Source organism: Mastigoproctus giganteus, chromosome 10, assembly GCF_048544385.1.
Source record: "Mastigoproctus giganteus isolate SK-2022 chromosome 10, ASM4854438v1, whole genome shotgun sequence".
Classification (NCBI taxonomy): domain Eukaryota; kingdom Metazoa; phylum Arthropoda; class Arachnida; order Uropygi; family Thelyphonidae; genus Mastigoproctus; species Mastigoproctus giganteus.
Window position 1 is genome coordinate 188,696,120 of NC_143584.1, and position 18,474 is coordinate 188,714,593.

At 34.2% G+C, this 18,474-nt stretch overlaps 1 protein-coding gene across 1 annotated transcript in view; it reads left to right on the plus strand.

Moving 5' to 3' along the window:
• Positions 1-18,474, plus strand: part of LOC150079659 (histidine--tRNA ligase, cytoplasmic-like) — a 90,811-nt gene that overhangs the window by 2,267 nt on the left and 70,070 nt on the right. Inside the window, exons 2-3 of the mRNA XM_090383528.1 lie at positions 11,528-11,611; positions 18,332-18,451. Of these exons, the coding sequence (XP_090239654.1) occupies positions 11,528-11,611; positions 18,332-18,451 (204 nt within the window). The remainder of the gene's footprint in view (positions 1-11,527; positions 11,612-18,331; positions 18,452-18,474) is intronic.

Here is an 18,474-nt window from a genome sequence, read left to right on the forward strand (position 1 = left end):
TACAAGTTGATCTGTAACAAAGTTACAAAGGAGGTTAGGTAGGCGAAGGCAGATTACGAGAAATGTTTGGCAAGGGATGCAAAGAAAAACAGCAAACATTTCTTTACTTATGTAAACTCTAGAAGGAAGGGGATGAATCAGATTGGTCCACTTGATATCGATGGGTCAACTATTGATAATCCTGTTCAGGTAGCTAACAAACTAAATGAATATTTTGCATCGACATTCACACATGAGGAGTTATTCAGCGAGGGAATGCCAGAGGTGTATTCAACTCTGGCAGTAAGCTAGAGAGTCTTGTAATAACTGAGAGTAAAGTGGAGGAGAAATTGTTGAAGATAAAGAGAAGAAAGTCACCTGGGGTGGATGGGATCTATCCAGTTATATTAAAGGAGGCAGCAAAGGAAGTAAGCAAACCGTTAGCCATAATTATGAGAGCTTCCTTGGACTTAGGGGAGGTACCCACAGACTGGAGATGTGCAAATGTGACCCCAATTCACAAAGGAGGATCAAAGGCTGACACAAGTAATTATAGACCTGTGAGTTTAACTTCTGTTCCAGGAAAATTAATGGAGGCACTGGTTAAAGAAGCACTGCAGGATCATCTAGACAAGGCTTCAGTTATAGCTCGAACACAGCATAGTTTTGTTAAGGGGAAGTCTTGCCTGACCAATTTGATTGGATACTATGATGCAGTCACAAAAGAACTGGATGCAGGGAATAACTTTGATATTATATACTTGGATCTTAGAAAGGCTTATGATACTGTTGCACATGGAAGACTTCTGCACAAATTGGAGCAGTGTGGCATTGGAGATAATTGCTGCTATGGATAAAGGGGTGATTGAGGGAGGGAAGACAGAGAGTGGTAATCAATGGACACTGCTCATCATGGACTAATGTTATCAGTGGAGTCCCTCAGGGTTCAGTGTTGGTTCCATTATTGTTTTCTGTATTAATAAATGATATTGATGATGGTATATCAAGCTTAATGTCCAAGTTTGCAGATGATATGAAGGTTGGTAGGGTTGTCAAGGACACTACTGACACTGTGCTGCTGCAACAGGACCTGGGTAGGTTGAGCAGATTGGCTGAGAGGTGGCAAATGAAGTTTAACATTGACAAATGTAAAGTACTACATATGGGGAAACAGCAACCCCAGAGCAATGTATCAACTCTGGTACTACACTGACAGTGGTAGAGAATGAAAGGGACCTGGGGGTGGTTGTGCAGGCAGATATGAAGTTCTCTGAGCAGTGCAGATGGGCTGCAAGAGTAGCTCATGGTGTATTGTCAATGATATATAGGAATTTTTCTAGCAGGGATAAGGAGGTGATTATTCCCTTGTATAAGGCAATGGTCAGGCCACACCTAGAGTACTTGTATACAGGTCTGGAGGCCTCATTTCAAGAAGGATGTAGAGCTGCTGGAACGAGTACAGAGAAAGGCAACAAGATTAGTGAATGGAACAAAGGGGTGCTCTTACGAAGAAAGGCTTAAGTTTTGCAAATTACAGTGTCTGGAGACTAGGCACCAGCGAGGTGATCTGATTGAAGTGTATAAAGCCTTGAATGGTTTGAGCATGCTGAATGCTGATGGGATTCTTCCTCTTGCTCAGAAAAATCACCTGAGAGGGCATAAATTCAAATTGAGGAAAGACAGATGTAGGATAGACGTGAGGAAATTTTCCTTTCGCCAGCCGGTGGTTGGTTGGTGGAACAGACTTCCATCCCTTGTCGTGGAAGTTGATAGCCTAAATAAGTTTAAGGCTCAGCTGGACAGGTATTTTGAACAAACAGAGGGGTGAAGTGGAAGTGGTTTTTTTTTTTTTTTTTTTTGGCTGATGCTGCATAAGCTTGCTTTCTTGCATCAAATGTCTCTACTAATGCTAAGCTAACAGGTCTATGGAGACTTGTGTCACCTTTTGAACCCCCTTTGTGAATTGGTAATACATTTGCACAGCACTAGTCCATGGGGACCCCCCCCCAGTCCAAGGAAGCTCTCATAATTATTGCTAAGGGGTACCTACTTCCTTTGCTGCCTCCTTTAATATAACTGCATAGATCCTGTCCCTCCCAGGTGCCTTCCTGATGTTTAACTTCAACAATTTCTGCTCCACTTTGCCCTCACTTATTACAAAATCACTTAGCTCCCTGTTAGAGTTTGATAAAATTCTGGCATTTTCCTGTTTAACTCCTCATGTGCGAATGTAGATGCAAAATTCTCATTCAGTTTATCAGCTACTTGATTATGATCATCAATAGTCAACCCATCTATGTTAAGTGGTCCAATCTGATTCATCACCATTGCCCCTCACCAATCTTGTTGTACTCGTACCCTTTGTACTCGTTCTGCAACTCTTCATCCTTCCAAAAGGTGGTAGATGACTTTCATCAACCGGTGAAATACCACCACTTTGCTTATTGGAGGCTTGAAGTGGTGAAACCCATGTTTAGTCTCTAGAGCAAAGTTTCCGGCATCTCCCTCCCCCCATACTTCTCCTTCAACCCATGCACGGTACTAAGTACTATAGGTTTTGATACCTTTCGTGTTTGGGGTTTTCGTAAAAAAAAAACAAAAAAAAAACACAGTACCCCAGCAGGTATGGCCTGACCATTGCTTTGTACAATGGGATAATCACCTCTCTGTCCCTGAATCCGAGAAGGCATAGCTTTTATGGACAGAAAAATAAAAATTAAAAAAATAAAAATACTGATTTCTGCATCAGTTAAATTTTTAACAAACTAACCAGTTCAGTCCATAGCATAGACTGCATTGCCTCAGAACTGTTGTGGAATTATCTGAGCTCAAAATGGATGACGGAATGTTGGAATATTGTTTCTGTTTTCAAAATGCAAACAGGAACAATATTTGAACATTCAGCCCTTTTCTTGTTTTAGCTACTCATTGCATTTATGTTTTTATTTGACTTTTTTTTTTTTTTTTTTATGAAAACCCCAAACACGAAAGGTATCAAAACCTATAGTACTTAGTACCGTGCATGGGTTGAAGGAGAAGTATGGGGGGAGGAGGATGCCGGAAACTTTGCTCTAGAGACTAAACATGGGTTTCACCACTTCAAGCCTCCAATAAGCAAAGTGGTAGTATTTCACCGGTTGATGAAAGTCATCTACTACCTAAAATATGCATAGTGATCTTTGATATTAGGGCTCCTGGTTCCAGCATGACCACAACTCTACATAAGTTAGGTAAGCTACCAGAAACTTTATTGCATCCCTTCTCTCCAGTTTGGTTGGGGGGGGGGGGTTTCAATGTAGATCAATGTAAATAAACAAGAATACCAGCATTACTGATTATCTTACTGTTCCAAGGCCTTGCATTTTTCCTCTTCTTCCTGAAACTTCCAAAATTACTTTTGGCTGTCTATAACTCCAGAGAATATAATTGTTGTTCCTCCTCCTCTAACTTCTAGATAGAAAAGGATGGCACTACCTTTCCTATATGTTATCTTAATTAAAACATGTTTTTTTTTTTTTTTTTTCATTATGCTCATTTTAACTAGTTACTGACACTGGTCTCTTCCCAAGCTTTTTAAATAATTAAGAATTTTGTGCTATGAAGGCTTATTCTGCTAATTAAACTGATTTTTTAATGAGATGCTATAGCCTGTTTGATTAGTAAATCAACAAAAATTAAACCGATAAACAAAAAGATGTATCAGCAGTATACCTTTAAAACCATACTTAAATTTAACCTTGTTATGGTATAAATAAAAGAAAAGACTTTTAAATATTTTAAATTAAATATTTAAATAGATTTAGTTTTGTATGAGCACTTATTCCCTTTGAAGAGCATTTGTGTATATGGATGCATGCTGTGTTAGTTCTTTTTTATTACCAAGCAAGCAGATTTTCTGAGCTGTAAAGAGTCATCGAACCCTTGTCTAATCACTTCAACTAAATTTTTTTTATGTATATATAAAAACAACCCAAACACTTTTTGTCTTCCTGTGTAGCAGAGAGAAAACGTTTGAGTGTTTTGGTTCGCTGAACTAGCTCTCATTTCACATGGTTACTGTTGTGGTCGTTGACTTTTCTCTCATGTATTTTGACTGTTGTTTATTATGAGAAATTTGAACTTATACAGTATTTCAGGATGGCACTACCGTTCCTATATGTTATCTTAATTAAAACATGTTTTTTTTTTTTTTAATGAAACAAAAAATCTTGGCAGAATTTCTATTCTACATACTGTACTTTCATAATACCGATTCAAGCTTGTTTTGTTGAATTGCTTGCAGAAGCTGGGGGGGGGGATATTAATGGTTACACTCTTATGATTTAAAAAGAGAATTGTATAATTTCTTCTGGAAAGGATTATAAAAATATGTAGGATAATTTTTTGCAAAATAAACAAATGCTGTACAACTATTTTATTTTTAATGTGACTAATTCTGATATTTACAATCAGAATTAAAATTGATTGTTACCACTTATTTCCAATTCTTGCAGGAAAAAAGTAATTTGGGTATATACAACTGTTGTAATTCATTTTTCACATGTTTATTTAAAATACTATTTAGGGTTAGACCAGTCCCATGAAATAATTTACATGTTTCAATGTTATGTTTCAATGTTATGTTTTTATGTTATGTTAATATTAATTAACATAACGTAAAATCTGTAACCATGTCCTATACGACATATGGGATACAGTCAGTTCTGCTATAACATGCATTTTGGCAATGCAAATTTTCTCCAACATGACTGATATATTAGGGAACAATGCAGGTATAATGCCATTTTTGCATTGGCTCATGTGCAATTTTGTCTGCAAGTAACATCAAGTGAACACAAAACCCAGCACCAAGCCAAACATAGCGACCTCCGCAGCAATAATACATACAAGTTTGCGAAGCTTAAAAAATGTCAAATGTGTGAGATCTATATTTCCCATTTACTGTAGTTGTGTTGGTCGGATTCACACTACTGTCATTCACTGTATTCACAAGATATTGTAGGCTGACTCATTTTCAGGAATTCACATTTTTCAATTTGAACAGAAATTTCGTGAGGAGTGACAACGTGAACAGAGGAGTACATTTCTGGAGATCACTACCATAAAACAATAAAAACAATTTGCAGTTCCCAGTTTATTGGACTTTTCTGTTAGTGCAATCTAATTATAAATGGGCAGTAAACTTGATCTTATTGCATTTGTGATAATATGGATATCTGGAATTCTGTGGGTTTTTACTTTATTATGGTGAAATGTGTTTACCCTTTCATGAAATCATCAATCATATAAAAAACAAATAAATTTTCAGAATCTTTTATTCATTCCTATTTTTAATGCACAAAATTGTTATTGCGTATCTCACTTGTGCAAATTTGTGTGTGCTGTGTTTATTGCTATTGATTGCTTATATTTTTTACTGTTTTAAATTTTACAATCCAAAAAAAAATGTCAGTGAACAGAAATATTAATATTAGTTGAATAGAAATATTAGTCAGTGCTATATTTACTGTAATATTTATTAGAAATTTAAGATGTTTAAACCTGTGTTAGCAATTTTATTGGGTTTCTAACTTTTTTTTTTTTTTTTTTAGTGTTTTACTTACCACACTGAACATGTTTTTTTTTCATGCTTTACCCCTATCCCTATTTTTCCCAATAAGCTCTGTTTTTAATGCGTGAAATGCCATAATGCTGAGATTTTTCAGAACACTTATACCGTGTTATAACAGAACTGACTGTATTTTATGTAGGGGTATTCACTGTATTACTGACCCAGATAAAATTCATACAATTGCTTCTTCAGCTGACGTACATACCAAATTTAGGCAAAACTTAAAGCTTAGAAATTGATATGTTTCAGCAAAAGGAACACATGCCAATTTTATGATTAAAGATTTGCATTTACTCATACAAGACTAGTCACATCAATTCTTTGTTTATGGATCACAAATTTGGAATCCTGCAGAACCAGTATCATTCAAATGGATGCCAGTTAATGGTATTTATTGTATACTTACTACAAAAAATGCCCTATTGTAGCATACCAAATATTACAAATTGCTGTGGAGCTATTTCAATTTACGATGTGAGAAGCAAGAAGAGTGCAAGCTGACCTTTGGTTTCCGCACAATTTTCTTGCAGGTCAGTCTCATAACTCAAGTCCTATTATCATTCTGTGCAAGTGCAGACTTGTTTTTTCTTTTCTCTAATTATTTTTCTTTCCCTCTTTTTTCAGTTGTTTTCTTTTCTACCATCTTGTTATTTCCAACTCTGTTTATACTCTGGATGACCTCATAAGTTCAGTGGAGTTGTAGGTATACAAGTTCTAACTTATTATCCCAGTATGCTGTTTGTGGGCGACTCTTGTGTATAGAAGAATGCTGTTGCAAAATAAAATAAATGAAATGAAAACAACTGTATGCTTGTAAACATTTTAAATTTTTGTCATTTTTTTCTTCATTTGATTATAGTGACACAGTCCTGGTTTTATCTGATCATGGAGCTTTATCACTTCAGTATCCTATTAAATCCAGCAGTTGTCAATTTGTTCACAGATCACACATCTGAAAGTAGTGGCTGTGTAACAGTTATTAAAAAAAACACCAACACCCTGGAGAATAAACTTGGGTGAATGAGCCTTTCAACTTGTGCATTAGAAGATTAAAAAATATTTAATCTTCTAATGCACAAGTTTGTGCTCTGTGAAAAGTGTATGTATAATGTATGTTTCCAAACCATTTCAGCTTGAATATTAACAAGTTACCCAAATACAGTATACAGGGTGTCAAAAATATTGGTACAAACGTTTAGGGGAAGAAGGTAATGTCTAAAGGAATGTGAATTGCATAGGAACCTATAACCAGAAACATCACGGGAAAGTAGTAGCAGAGGCACAAGAAGCAGAAATGACACAAGACAGTAATTAGTGACAAACATTTATTTGACATAATATTAACAATGGAGTACGAGATGGATGCATTTCATGATGTTACAGCAGATGCTCGAAGGTTCCACCATGAGACGCGATGCATGCGTGACACGGATGCAGCATGGATTGGCGGACATGGTTGAACACACCTGGAGTTTCTTTGACAGTAGCAGCAGTGCAGACGAGTCTCACCACGAGATCCATTTCTGTCTCCACAGGCGATTCATACACGATAGATTTGAGGGCCCCCCACAGAAAAAAATCAAGGCTCGATAAATCAGGTGAGCATGGGAGCCAGGCATCGGGTCCACCACGGCCAATCCATCGACGCCCAAAATTCCTGTTCAAATGGTCACGAACACACCTTCCATAATGGGCAGGCGCCCTGTCATGTTGAAACCAAATGTTGCGTCTCGCATTTGCTGGAACATCGTCAAGTAACCTTGGTAGAACTTGTTCAAGAAAGATCCGATATTTAGCGGAGTTCATGCAGGATGATAACAGGTATGGGCCGACTAAGCAGTCACCAGAACTGATGAACAGCGCCGTCTACTGACTTACGGTGACGTTTCCGATTATGGGTTCCTATGCGATTCACATTCCTTTAGATGTTAATTACCTCCCCTAAACATTTGTACCAATATTTTTGAGACACCCTGTATACAGGCTTTATCCAAATACATTATATAGAGGTGGAGTTAGGCAAGAGCCTGGGAGCCACCCATGACACGGACATACATATATACATTGCCCCAGGATCATAGCCAGTCTTTATGCTCTTACTGGTTGCGGTTGAAGTGTACACTAGCATAGTGCTTTTTTTTGAACCTGATTCATTTCTCTATACAGTATTCTAATATTTTATACTTATCACCTGTTATGGTTTAATAATATGGCTTATTTGTGCATTTAGGTTTTTTATTGTATGACTTATAAGCTTAACTTTTAAATATCCACAGGCGATTACCACCAAATAGAGGAGTCGAATCATATATGACAAATATTGTATTTATTGTTGTAATAGATTTTTGGAATCCTATACCCACACATTGCCCTACATGATTATAGTGGTATGTGTAACGTTGTAACTTTTAAATTATAATATAATATACATTGGCCCTTTGTTGTGTGATTTGTATTTTAAGAGGCCGAAATTCTCTAGCTCTCTAATCCTATAAAAAATTACGACACTGAATTAAATGATATTTAAATAGATAGAGGATATCACTACATTAAAAATAATATTTTACAATTTTTTTTAGTTTCTTTTTGATTTTTTGCAATAACTAAAAATTTAATTTTAACAAAATTAAATTTTCAAAATTTCACAGAACTGGTGTTTTTTTATGGTGTTTTTTTTTTTTTTTTTAATTTTATGGGGAAAAAATTCACTCCACGGAACAAGCCATAGCAGAAACATCATTACATGTGAGCCCGTACATGTTCAGCAAACTCATGAAGTAAAAGGATTAAAATAAAAAATTCTATAATTTAAAAATTCTGTATGATTGTATATTTACTTTCTCTCCTGGAGATACCCCCCCACCCAATGATTGGATTTTGCTGACATTTTATGCACTTGATTCACAAGTGGTACCTGAATATCACCTTCATCAACATTTTAGATTACCCAGTGGTAGTTTCTCTAAGTAGAGGGGTTGGTCCATGAGTAATTAAATGATATTTAAATAGATATAGATATAAATAACCTGTAAAAGTATAAAGGTAACAAATACAAAGTTGAATTTTATATCATTTACTAAACACACTTTGGAAAACATCTGTATATATTCTGTGCCCACATTGTTCATAAGTACATTTTTGTAATTGTTTTTTCCATCTTGAATATGCACCATTGGTAAAAGGATGGACTATTGTTGAAGTTGTTACTGTCTTTTTTAGATCCTATCATTCAAAAAGTCTTTTTCACAAAGATATCTCTTCATTTGTACAAGTATTTCTCAGATGGAGCTAAGTCCAGGCTATATGCAGGATGAGGCAAAACCCTCTACCTTAGGTCTGCAGTTTCATCTGAGTCATATCATATGGGCAGTGTGTGGTATCCATTATCACCTTGCAATGCAATTTGGTGTCCTGGTAGAGCCATCCTTTTTTGTTTTATTGCCCTATTAAGCTTTTTAAGCGTTTGGAAATATCTTTCCTTATTTATAGTGACCTTTCTGTAAAAAGTCAACTAAAATTGGGCCTCTTCTGTCCTGAAATGCTGTGGCTATAATTTTTTGTCATGACTGGCAGTTCTACACTTATTCTTAACTGGAGGTGATGGATGTATCCATTTCATAGACTTGCATTAAGAATAAGAGTCAAAATGGAGGATGCAGGTTATCAGGCCTTAAAAAAAGTCTTTAAAGTTAAATAAACAATTCAGTTCAATTGGTAAGAACAGAAACTAAGTTTAATAATAAACAGTAACTAAGTTTGAGTAATTATAGGAGCTCTTGAGATTAAGTATCTCTTCATCAGTTGTGAGAATACATACATAAAATATAAAAACGTTACAAAATGGAATGTGCAGAGTGTGGTCATGTTGAATAAAAAGAGAGCATGTGCACGAGGATGCTAAAGCATTTACTGGGCAGAACTAGTTAATTGTTGTTGATGCAGGGTGCGTACATGGGCTGAGTGCCAGCGTTTGTCATGCTGTAACACTACAGACTCCATGATTGGCTGTAGCCACACACCTCTATTGCAATTAAAAACACTGTGACAACCAGATAACAACGATCACCTAGTTCTTCCCAATAAATGTTTTATCATCCTCGTGTACGTGCTCTCTTTTTACTCAACATGACACATTCCATTTTGTAACGTTTTCATGTTTTTTGTATGTATTCTCACAGCTGATGAAGAGATACTTAATCTTGAAAGCTCCTGTTATTACTTAAACTTAGCTACTGTTTATTATTAAACTTAGTTTCTGTTCTTACTGGTTGAACTGAATTGTTTATTTATGGAACCTGGTATCACAGGCCTCTTCAGTCTTGAAAGTTATTGCACTACTGCAACAAGTCATCTTGGCAGATCTCCAGCCTGGAGAATTTCATTTCCCTTGTTGTCAGCTTGGCTGCACATTTACAAGATCTGATGCATCTGGAAACCTATGATCTAATGCATCTGAAATGGTTAATACACTTATCTTTGAACACCCCAGTGCTTGCATCATTACATATATGGTTATTACCTTGTCTCTTTTTGAAATTTCATCCAAAATCTTAGTGCTTTCTTCAGTGTACACAGACACTTGTCTTGTGTTCCTTGGCTGGTCACAGATATCAGTGTCTTATTGGTATGCTTTCCTCATTTTTTTCTGAATCTGGATAGATAACTGAGTTTTCTTTTGACTTTCTCTTGAAAATAATTATTTTTCTATACAAAATTATGAATTTCAGAAGGCTTGCCTGTAAACACTTGCTGTCTGTGGAGAAGTTATTTAGTGGTTGTCAACAACAGAATTTACTTGCCTACAGAATTTCCTTTGGACAGTTTGTGCTCTTACCTGGACACCTTTAGCACACCACTTTTTACATCTCAATCAATGGGAACTTTTCCTATTCCAAGAGAGTTTGCATTGTGTCCACAATCTGTCACAGGGAATTTGATGATGTCTCTTGCTGCTTCCTTGAAATTTATTGTAATATAGCTAGATAGATTCCATCAGTTCTTAGAGCTTTATTTATTTTTAAGTATGTTAATTTCTCTCATAATTGTTTTTTTTTTTTTTTTTTTTTTTTGTGGTAACAAGCTTGTTCTACTTCCAGTAAATTTTAGTTAGGCAGCTAGTAACCTCAGTTTTGAAATCTTGTTTACATTCGAATGCTGATACAAAAATTTATTCAGAAATCTGTTCAAAATCATTAATAATGCCACCTCTGATATCCTGCAGTTGACTGATATGGTTTAGCCCTTTCCTTTTTTTGTCTTCATTACTGGTTTTTGTTCTGTTTTCAAACAATTTCTTTTAATCTCAAATTTATAATAACAGCACAAGAAACAAGTAGGGGTAACTGATCAGAATGTGAGGCCAGATATAAAATAACTCTGTGGGATCAGATTCAAATTATATGTATGCAAGTGGTGATTTATATTTGTAATGATATTAAGTTCAATTAATTGATATTAGTTCAACAGGTATTAAAACATTTCCTGTGGTTGAAAAGATTCTGAACTGGTATTGATTGCTGTGATAACAAAACTATGGAAGAACTGGGCGACTCATCTCCAGGCATCATAAAAGGAAGTGAGAGAAATTAATCTTCATATATTTTCATTTATATACTATGAACAGTATTACTTTTTACTGGATTTCCTTAAGGTTTCAGGTACTTATTTTTTTGAGATAGCTATCAGCTCTGTATCATCCACAAACATTGATAAGGATTTTTGTTTTGAAATAGTTGGTTTTTTATGAATTGGTGCTAGATTAAATTAATATTAATATATTTCATAAAGGAATATATTAATTTAATTTCATTTTTGAATTTGAAAATTGCTTAAATATCACTTAAAATATTTTATTTGCTGTTAAAAAGGATAATTATTTGTTAAAAGAAATACTATTTCATTTTATTTAACTTCTAGTTTAATTATTTGTCATTCTAGATCAATGAGGAAGTAGCAAAACTTCTAGATTTAAAAAGTGGATTAGGTGATGGAGTCCAGAAATTCACCCTGAAAACTCCGAAGGTTGGTGTTTTAATGATATGAATTTAGTTATTATGGGGTGTATTTTAATTAACATAATTGTTCTGTGTATTTTTAGTACTATTGTTTTCATCATAGAATAACAGAAATTCTTTCTCATTCAATTCTAATGATGTGTATGTGTTTAGAGTACAATGATATTGAGTGATATTGAGTACAATGGTGGGGAGGAAACAAATTCATATAAGTAAATAAGTTAGTTAATGTATGCAATGTGTTATATTTCAGGTGCATTAGCAAATAATAATAATTTACGATTTATAACAAAAAAAAAAAAAAAGAAATAAAAGTGATGACTTTTATGCATGAACTGAGAAAATCTAATTTCTTCCCAACTGCCACATTGTCCATTCATTCCTCCAACCAGTGCATGTCAACACACATAATATTCAATGCTTTACCTACAGTATATGGATAGAGTATATGATTATATTGACAAAAATAAAATGATAATTGCTGAATTTCTATTAGGCCAATTTTAATGAAATTTAGGAAGGCTCGACAAATCTTTCTGAAAAATCTAATTATAAATTTCATGAAAATCCATCCACTGAGAATTTTTTAAAGACTATGTCAGCATTAGTAGGGCATATGATGCAAGAAAGCAAGCTTATATAGCATCAGCCAAAAAAAAAAAAAAAAAAAAATGCCCTTCCCATTTCACCCATCCATTCACTCCAAATGTTTGTCTAGTTCTGCCTTGAACTTATTTAATATTTAAGTTGCTGACCTTCACTACAACAGATGGAAGTTTGCTCCACCTATCAACCAACCGCTGGCTAAAGGCAAATTTCCGCACATCTATTCTACAATTGTCTTTCCTCAATTTGAATTTGTGCCCCTTCAGGTGAATAATCTGAGCAAGAGGAAGAATCCCATTAGCATTGAGCTTGCTCAATCCATTCAAGGCATTATACACCTCAATTAGATCACCTCGCAGGTGCCTAGTCTCCAGAAGCTGCAATTTGCAGAACTTAAGTCTTTTTTGGTAACACCAACCCTTTGTTCCCCTCACCAATCTCATTGCCCTTCTGCGTACTCATTCCAGCAGCTCTACATCTTTCCTAAAATGAGGCCTCCAGACCTGTATACAGTATTCAAGGTGTGGCCTGACCATTGCCTTATACAAGGGGACAATCACCTCCTTATCCCTGCTAACAGAATTTCTGTATTTACTTCATATCTGACTGCACAATTACCCCCAGGTCCAGACTGAGAGTCAAGTTGTTAGGTGTGGACGGACAAAGAAATAATAGTTGCCAGATTTCTAGGGGTCCAATTTTAATGAAATTTGGAATGACTTGACAAATCTTTTTAAAAGGCAAAAATATAAAACATTGATAAGAAGTTGGTAACACACATCCATAAATAATTGTATTAATATTTTTAATAATGACTAAAAATGTGCAGAAGTTTCATTTGTTACCTACACTTAGTTATATAGTAAAGGCAGAAAATTTCAATTTTGATTCAAAAGGGATCAGAGTTCTTTGTGAATAAAAATTGTAGATAATTAAGTAAAAATTAATTTAGTTTGATTTACACATACAGTGGGACTTAAATATCTGTCAACTTTCTTACTGCCATTTCTCATCTGTCATCCACTATTTAACACCATAATTCCCTTAGTCAGCAGCACTAGTCTACCAGGAATGTGACATAAGTACAGACTATTGGGATAAAACTAATAGAGTGGACCTCAGAGAGTTTACATTTGGCCATTGTATAAAACACTAGAATAAACTTGATCAAAGCATCTTCTGGAGGTGAGAAGAATATGATAAGATGGATAGAGATTGTATAGGCAAAGGTTTTTTTTTTTTTTTAATGCAACTAAAGCGTGGAATTCCTCTATTATTATATTATTTTTTGGTTTTTGCTAAGTCACATTAACAAGTGCTGTTACCAATCATCAATGAATTTGCACAAATTATTGAGAAGCTTAGATACATTCCTAAATAAGTCTTGAACATCATTGAAATGTAGCTGGTCTGGATGATGCCCAACATATTTTCATCATGGAGAAGATCTCTCTAGATCAGCAGTTCCCAACCTTTTTTGACTTGTGAACCCCTTTCAACATATTTTTATTGCTAACCACTAAGCCACTAATTTTCTGAAATCGTATAATAGTCCTGAATTTTTATTATAAAATATTTCCAATACTACATTTTTATAAGTGATATAATAATTTAATATAAATTATTGTATCAATATAATTTAATATAAAAATAATATAATAATTATATATTAATAAAAATATAAAATTATTATTAAATACCTATACATAACAATGGCCTTTGAGAATGGGAAAAAAAAAAATTTATTTTGTTACGCGTGACCCAAACCACAACTAAATATAAATTTCGAACCAAACCACATAAATTAATATTAAACCATTTTGTAGTTTACAAAAATATACCTATGTAAATCTAAGCAGATGCCATTACAGAATTTTTAGTGAGAACCCTCTGGAACACTTTTGTGAACCACCAGTGCTCTAGATCATAAGTCTCAAAATCTACTTCTTCTGAGTGGCAGTTTTTCTTGGGATTTCAAGTTGAAACTGACAGTGTTTGCCATTATGAGAACTGAAGAGGTTTGAAAAACTTTAGCTCTTGTAATTTGCAAGTCAAACAAGACAGCTTGTTTAAAGAGTGGCTCTCTCCTCATTTCTGTCTTGCAGTAAAGATTTACCTCAGTAAAAATAACTTTGTACTCCTGAACAGTCTCAATGAGATGAATTAGTGATAAGGATGGTGGAAATGGAATGAAGTCCATCTTCTTTCCTGCAATTCGAAATAAATCATGCAGTCCATAGACCAGAATAAAATTTCCAAAATCAAGCATTACTACTATATCATATTCACTCACTAAATGTTTGGCATTAACTGATGTAGAAAAGCTAATGTTAAGATAATTTCAGAAACACTTCAATGTCAAAAATGATGCAGTACACAACATTGCCTCTGGTGAAGAGTCAGTTCTGGTTATATGAATGCTACATGAATAAGTCATGGCTTGAATGTGTCTCTGATTTTCCCGAATTTCTAGAGGAGACACTAGAAAACATGCAAGAAAGGATTGTTGAGCTTGGTAACTGGAATGATAGTCTTGTGATGTTGACAGCTGTTGGTGGCACACTCTCAAGATCTATTTCATATGAGTAACTTGAGTTATCCTTTTAGATGGGTATACAAATACAGACAGAGAGATGGATGGACTGACATACAAACTTTCTTGCAATGAAGGTTGGCTTCATCAATCTTTGTTGCTACAAGGAAGTCTTGGATAAGAGGAAGAAGGCAAAAGTGTAATAAACTCCAGATCCCTTTTGCAAGAAGGAGAATTATGTTTCCAGAAATATAACATCAATTTACTCCCAAAGGGTAAATTGATATGTACCTACATGTTTAAATCAATAAAATTATCCTTAAATTAGTTTTATTGGTATTTATCTAAAAAACCATATTGGAGTATGGAGTTCACTAGACTTGTTTTTTAGATAAATACCAATTATCATTATACCATAATTCCCTGGAACCAATTATCATTATACCACGTGCATCTAATGCTCCATATGTTCTCTCCTTATCCATTACACTTTTAAGGACCATTTAATGACCAGTATCTGGATTTACTCTAAGGCAAATTTCTGCATTTGACTTGTCATTTAATATGCAAATGAGGATCTCAGAAAATTGAACTATTCATCTACTGAAATGCAAGAATTCATTTATTAATAGTGGCATTATTAGAATAATCTTTCTCAGTGACAGCAAGTAGCAATCATTTCACTTATGACAACTGTCTGTTCTTTGTAGATGATTAAAAATATATTTATAGGAAAATAGAAGAGGTACTACCCCAAAAGTTTCTGTATCCCTCGTAGTAACATAGATGTTGCATAGTATGGAGGTTGCCGCCATTTGGTAATTGTGTATAGCTTTGTGAGCAGTTTGGTGTCAATGTTTGCTTGCCTTACTTGTGTCAATGTTATTTTACACACCTCTTGAGTAAGATCATCTGAGGGCCCTTCACAATTTACATATTTTACTGTGGTGATGGATTTAAAAGAGGGGTTCCAGAGGGTCAAAATGTTAATCAGCACTAGCACTTTTACAAGTGATCTTTATATTATTTCTGTGGGACCGTATGGCTCAAACAGCTAGGAAAATGGCATGCTGTAGGATTGATTGTTGCATGTGATAAATGAAATGGGCAAACATTTTATTTGAACAGCTACTCACATCACCCTTCTGTGCAATGATTTTTGGCCAAGAATATTCCATTGAACTTCTAACCCTTCTGCTTCTGAGCTCCAATCTGTGTGATTTATTTTTGTTTCTGGTGCTAAAATTGAATCTTTAATGATGTTTTGGATAAATCCAACAAAAATTGAAATAGACACTGAAAGAGATAGCAAAACATAGGTTTCAGAAGTTCCTCCAGTAAAATTGCTAGACATGATGTTTTACCTCATGAGGAGTAATTACACCTTGTGAGGACTATTTAGAAGGATGATACCATGGAAGAACTGAAACCATGGAAACCTTTTTTTTTTTTATTACAATAGCAAACTTCTAAGTAGCATGTATTTTTGCACAAGAGTATGTTCTTTTAAGTATAAATTAATTTTCAATAGTATGGTATTTTATTTGTGAGTCATGGGAATGTAACAGAAACCTGTATTTATCATTAGTTGATCTCAAAATGATATACGACATATATATGTGACCTGGAAAGTGTTACCAGTGATATCAGAAAATATGTATTCTTTCAAATTTTAGAAAAATATGGCATTAAGGATGATCTTTTAAGGGGAATAAAAAGTTTGCATAAAAATGAGATATACGCAATATGGACTGAAGGAGTTATTTGAAAATAGTTTAAGGTTTAACCAGTGAGACAGTACTGCACCTTTTCATTACTTTATTATGGTATTCATGGATCATTTTTTAAGTGAATTGAAGTTAATCACAAATTTTTGTGTGGGATATGTAAAAATTAGATCAATATTGTTTACTAATGATACTGTGTTGTTTAACAATAACTTGCACGATCCTTACAAATCTCTAACAAAAGGGTTATGGATGACTTAGCATGGAAATTAGTTATACAAAAATAAAAGTTATGAAAGTTGGGATATACAGGAAAAATTTAGTGAGCACATTAAGTAAACAAAATTAGAAAAATTAGTCACTTTGTGTGTCTAAAAATAGCCTTTATTGAAGATGGAATATTAAGATTAAAAATAAACAACAGAATAAGTGAAGCAGATGAAGAAAGATAGTTAAACAAATTTAGAACAAAACAGAAATTAGCTATTTATAACAGAGTTTTTAAACTAATTATAACTTCTGTGGCTGAGAAATTCAATCAGAAATGAGTTTTAATAAATTATACTAACAGATAATTTATTTATTGACAAGATCATATTACAAATGAGAAAATATGAAATCTTAGGGTAAATAATATTCGGTCCAATATAAACGAAGCAGATAAAGTATGGGCATGTGTCGAGGATGAGAAAATGGAGATTAGTTAATCATGTTTGGAGTCGAAATGAATGGTAATATGCATGGATGCAGATCAGGAGGAAAGTGGATTTGATGGTGTTGAGCAAGCATTAAAGGATGGATGGCTTATTTTGAACTGAAGATCTGACAGGACATGGATAGCGTCAAGATAAAATGAGTTGAAGGCTGATAGCTTAGAAGGAATGATTTATAGTCCCACAGTGATTTGTACACCCTGCTGGATATAACAGATATGAATGATACATTTACTCATTAAGATTTATCATGGTGTTGAATAATAGTTGCTAACATTTACTGACACTACCACTCAGAGCTTGACAAATTTGGTGCCAAGTGTGCATAACACCTAAAAAATTGCAACCTGTTGACCAATATTTTATAGCTTGGTCTTGCTGTAACAGGATTTGTGATTGTATTGTTTAGTCTGAAAGAAATTCACACCAGCAATGAACTAAATATCCTTCAAACCTGCATCTGAGAAAATGGCTTACCCTTTACCAACTGCAGTTGCAACTTGTAAAAGGAGTGTTGTCAATTTTTATTGTTGAATAGCGAATTCTCCTGATGATGATGATGATGACACCTGGAGGTCTAAAATTTGATCTACTTGTAGTAATGAGGCAACATTCCATCTTTTTTGCAAATGTTAACCAACACAATGTTTATATGTGGAGAAGCCTGAACCACATACTTATATATCAAATACCTTAGGAATAGCCCCAGAGTGCATGTTATTGGGCTGTCATTCTTTTTTGCTGAATGGATAGCTAATGTTAGTGTTAAAAGTAGAATGGGACAAGGAAGCTAAAGCTTATGTAGCATCTACTGCAATAAATAAAATTATAAATGAAATTAAATTAAATTTAAAAAGAAATAATATATAAAACAGTTTCTGGTATTACTTTGACATGTTTGTTGCTATTGTACAAACCATACTTTTCAGTAAGGTGATATGTCACTATTTTTATAACACAGTTATTCTAAACGAGAAGAAACTTCCCGTAACTAAATCAAACATGGTCTAATTTAGTGAGTGGGAAAATAAAAATCGTGTGCACATTCAATCTTATTTTTTTTTTATCATATGGAAAGTTTAGATAGTCTAGTAAGTAAAGTTTTACCCTTTTCAAAGTTGGTTTATTGTTAGTTTTTCTATTTACAGGGCACTAAAGACTATGGACCTTATCAGATGGCTATTAGGCAAGAGGTATTCAAGAAGATAATTGAATGCTTTAAAAGACATGGAGCAGAAACAATAGACACACCAGTTTTTGAACTGAAAGTATGCTATTTTATTTTATTATT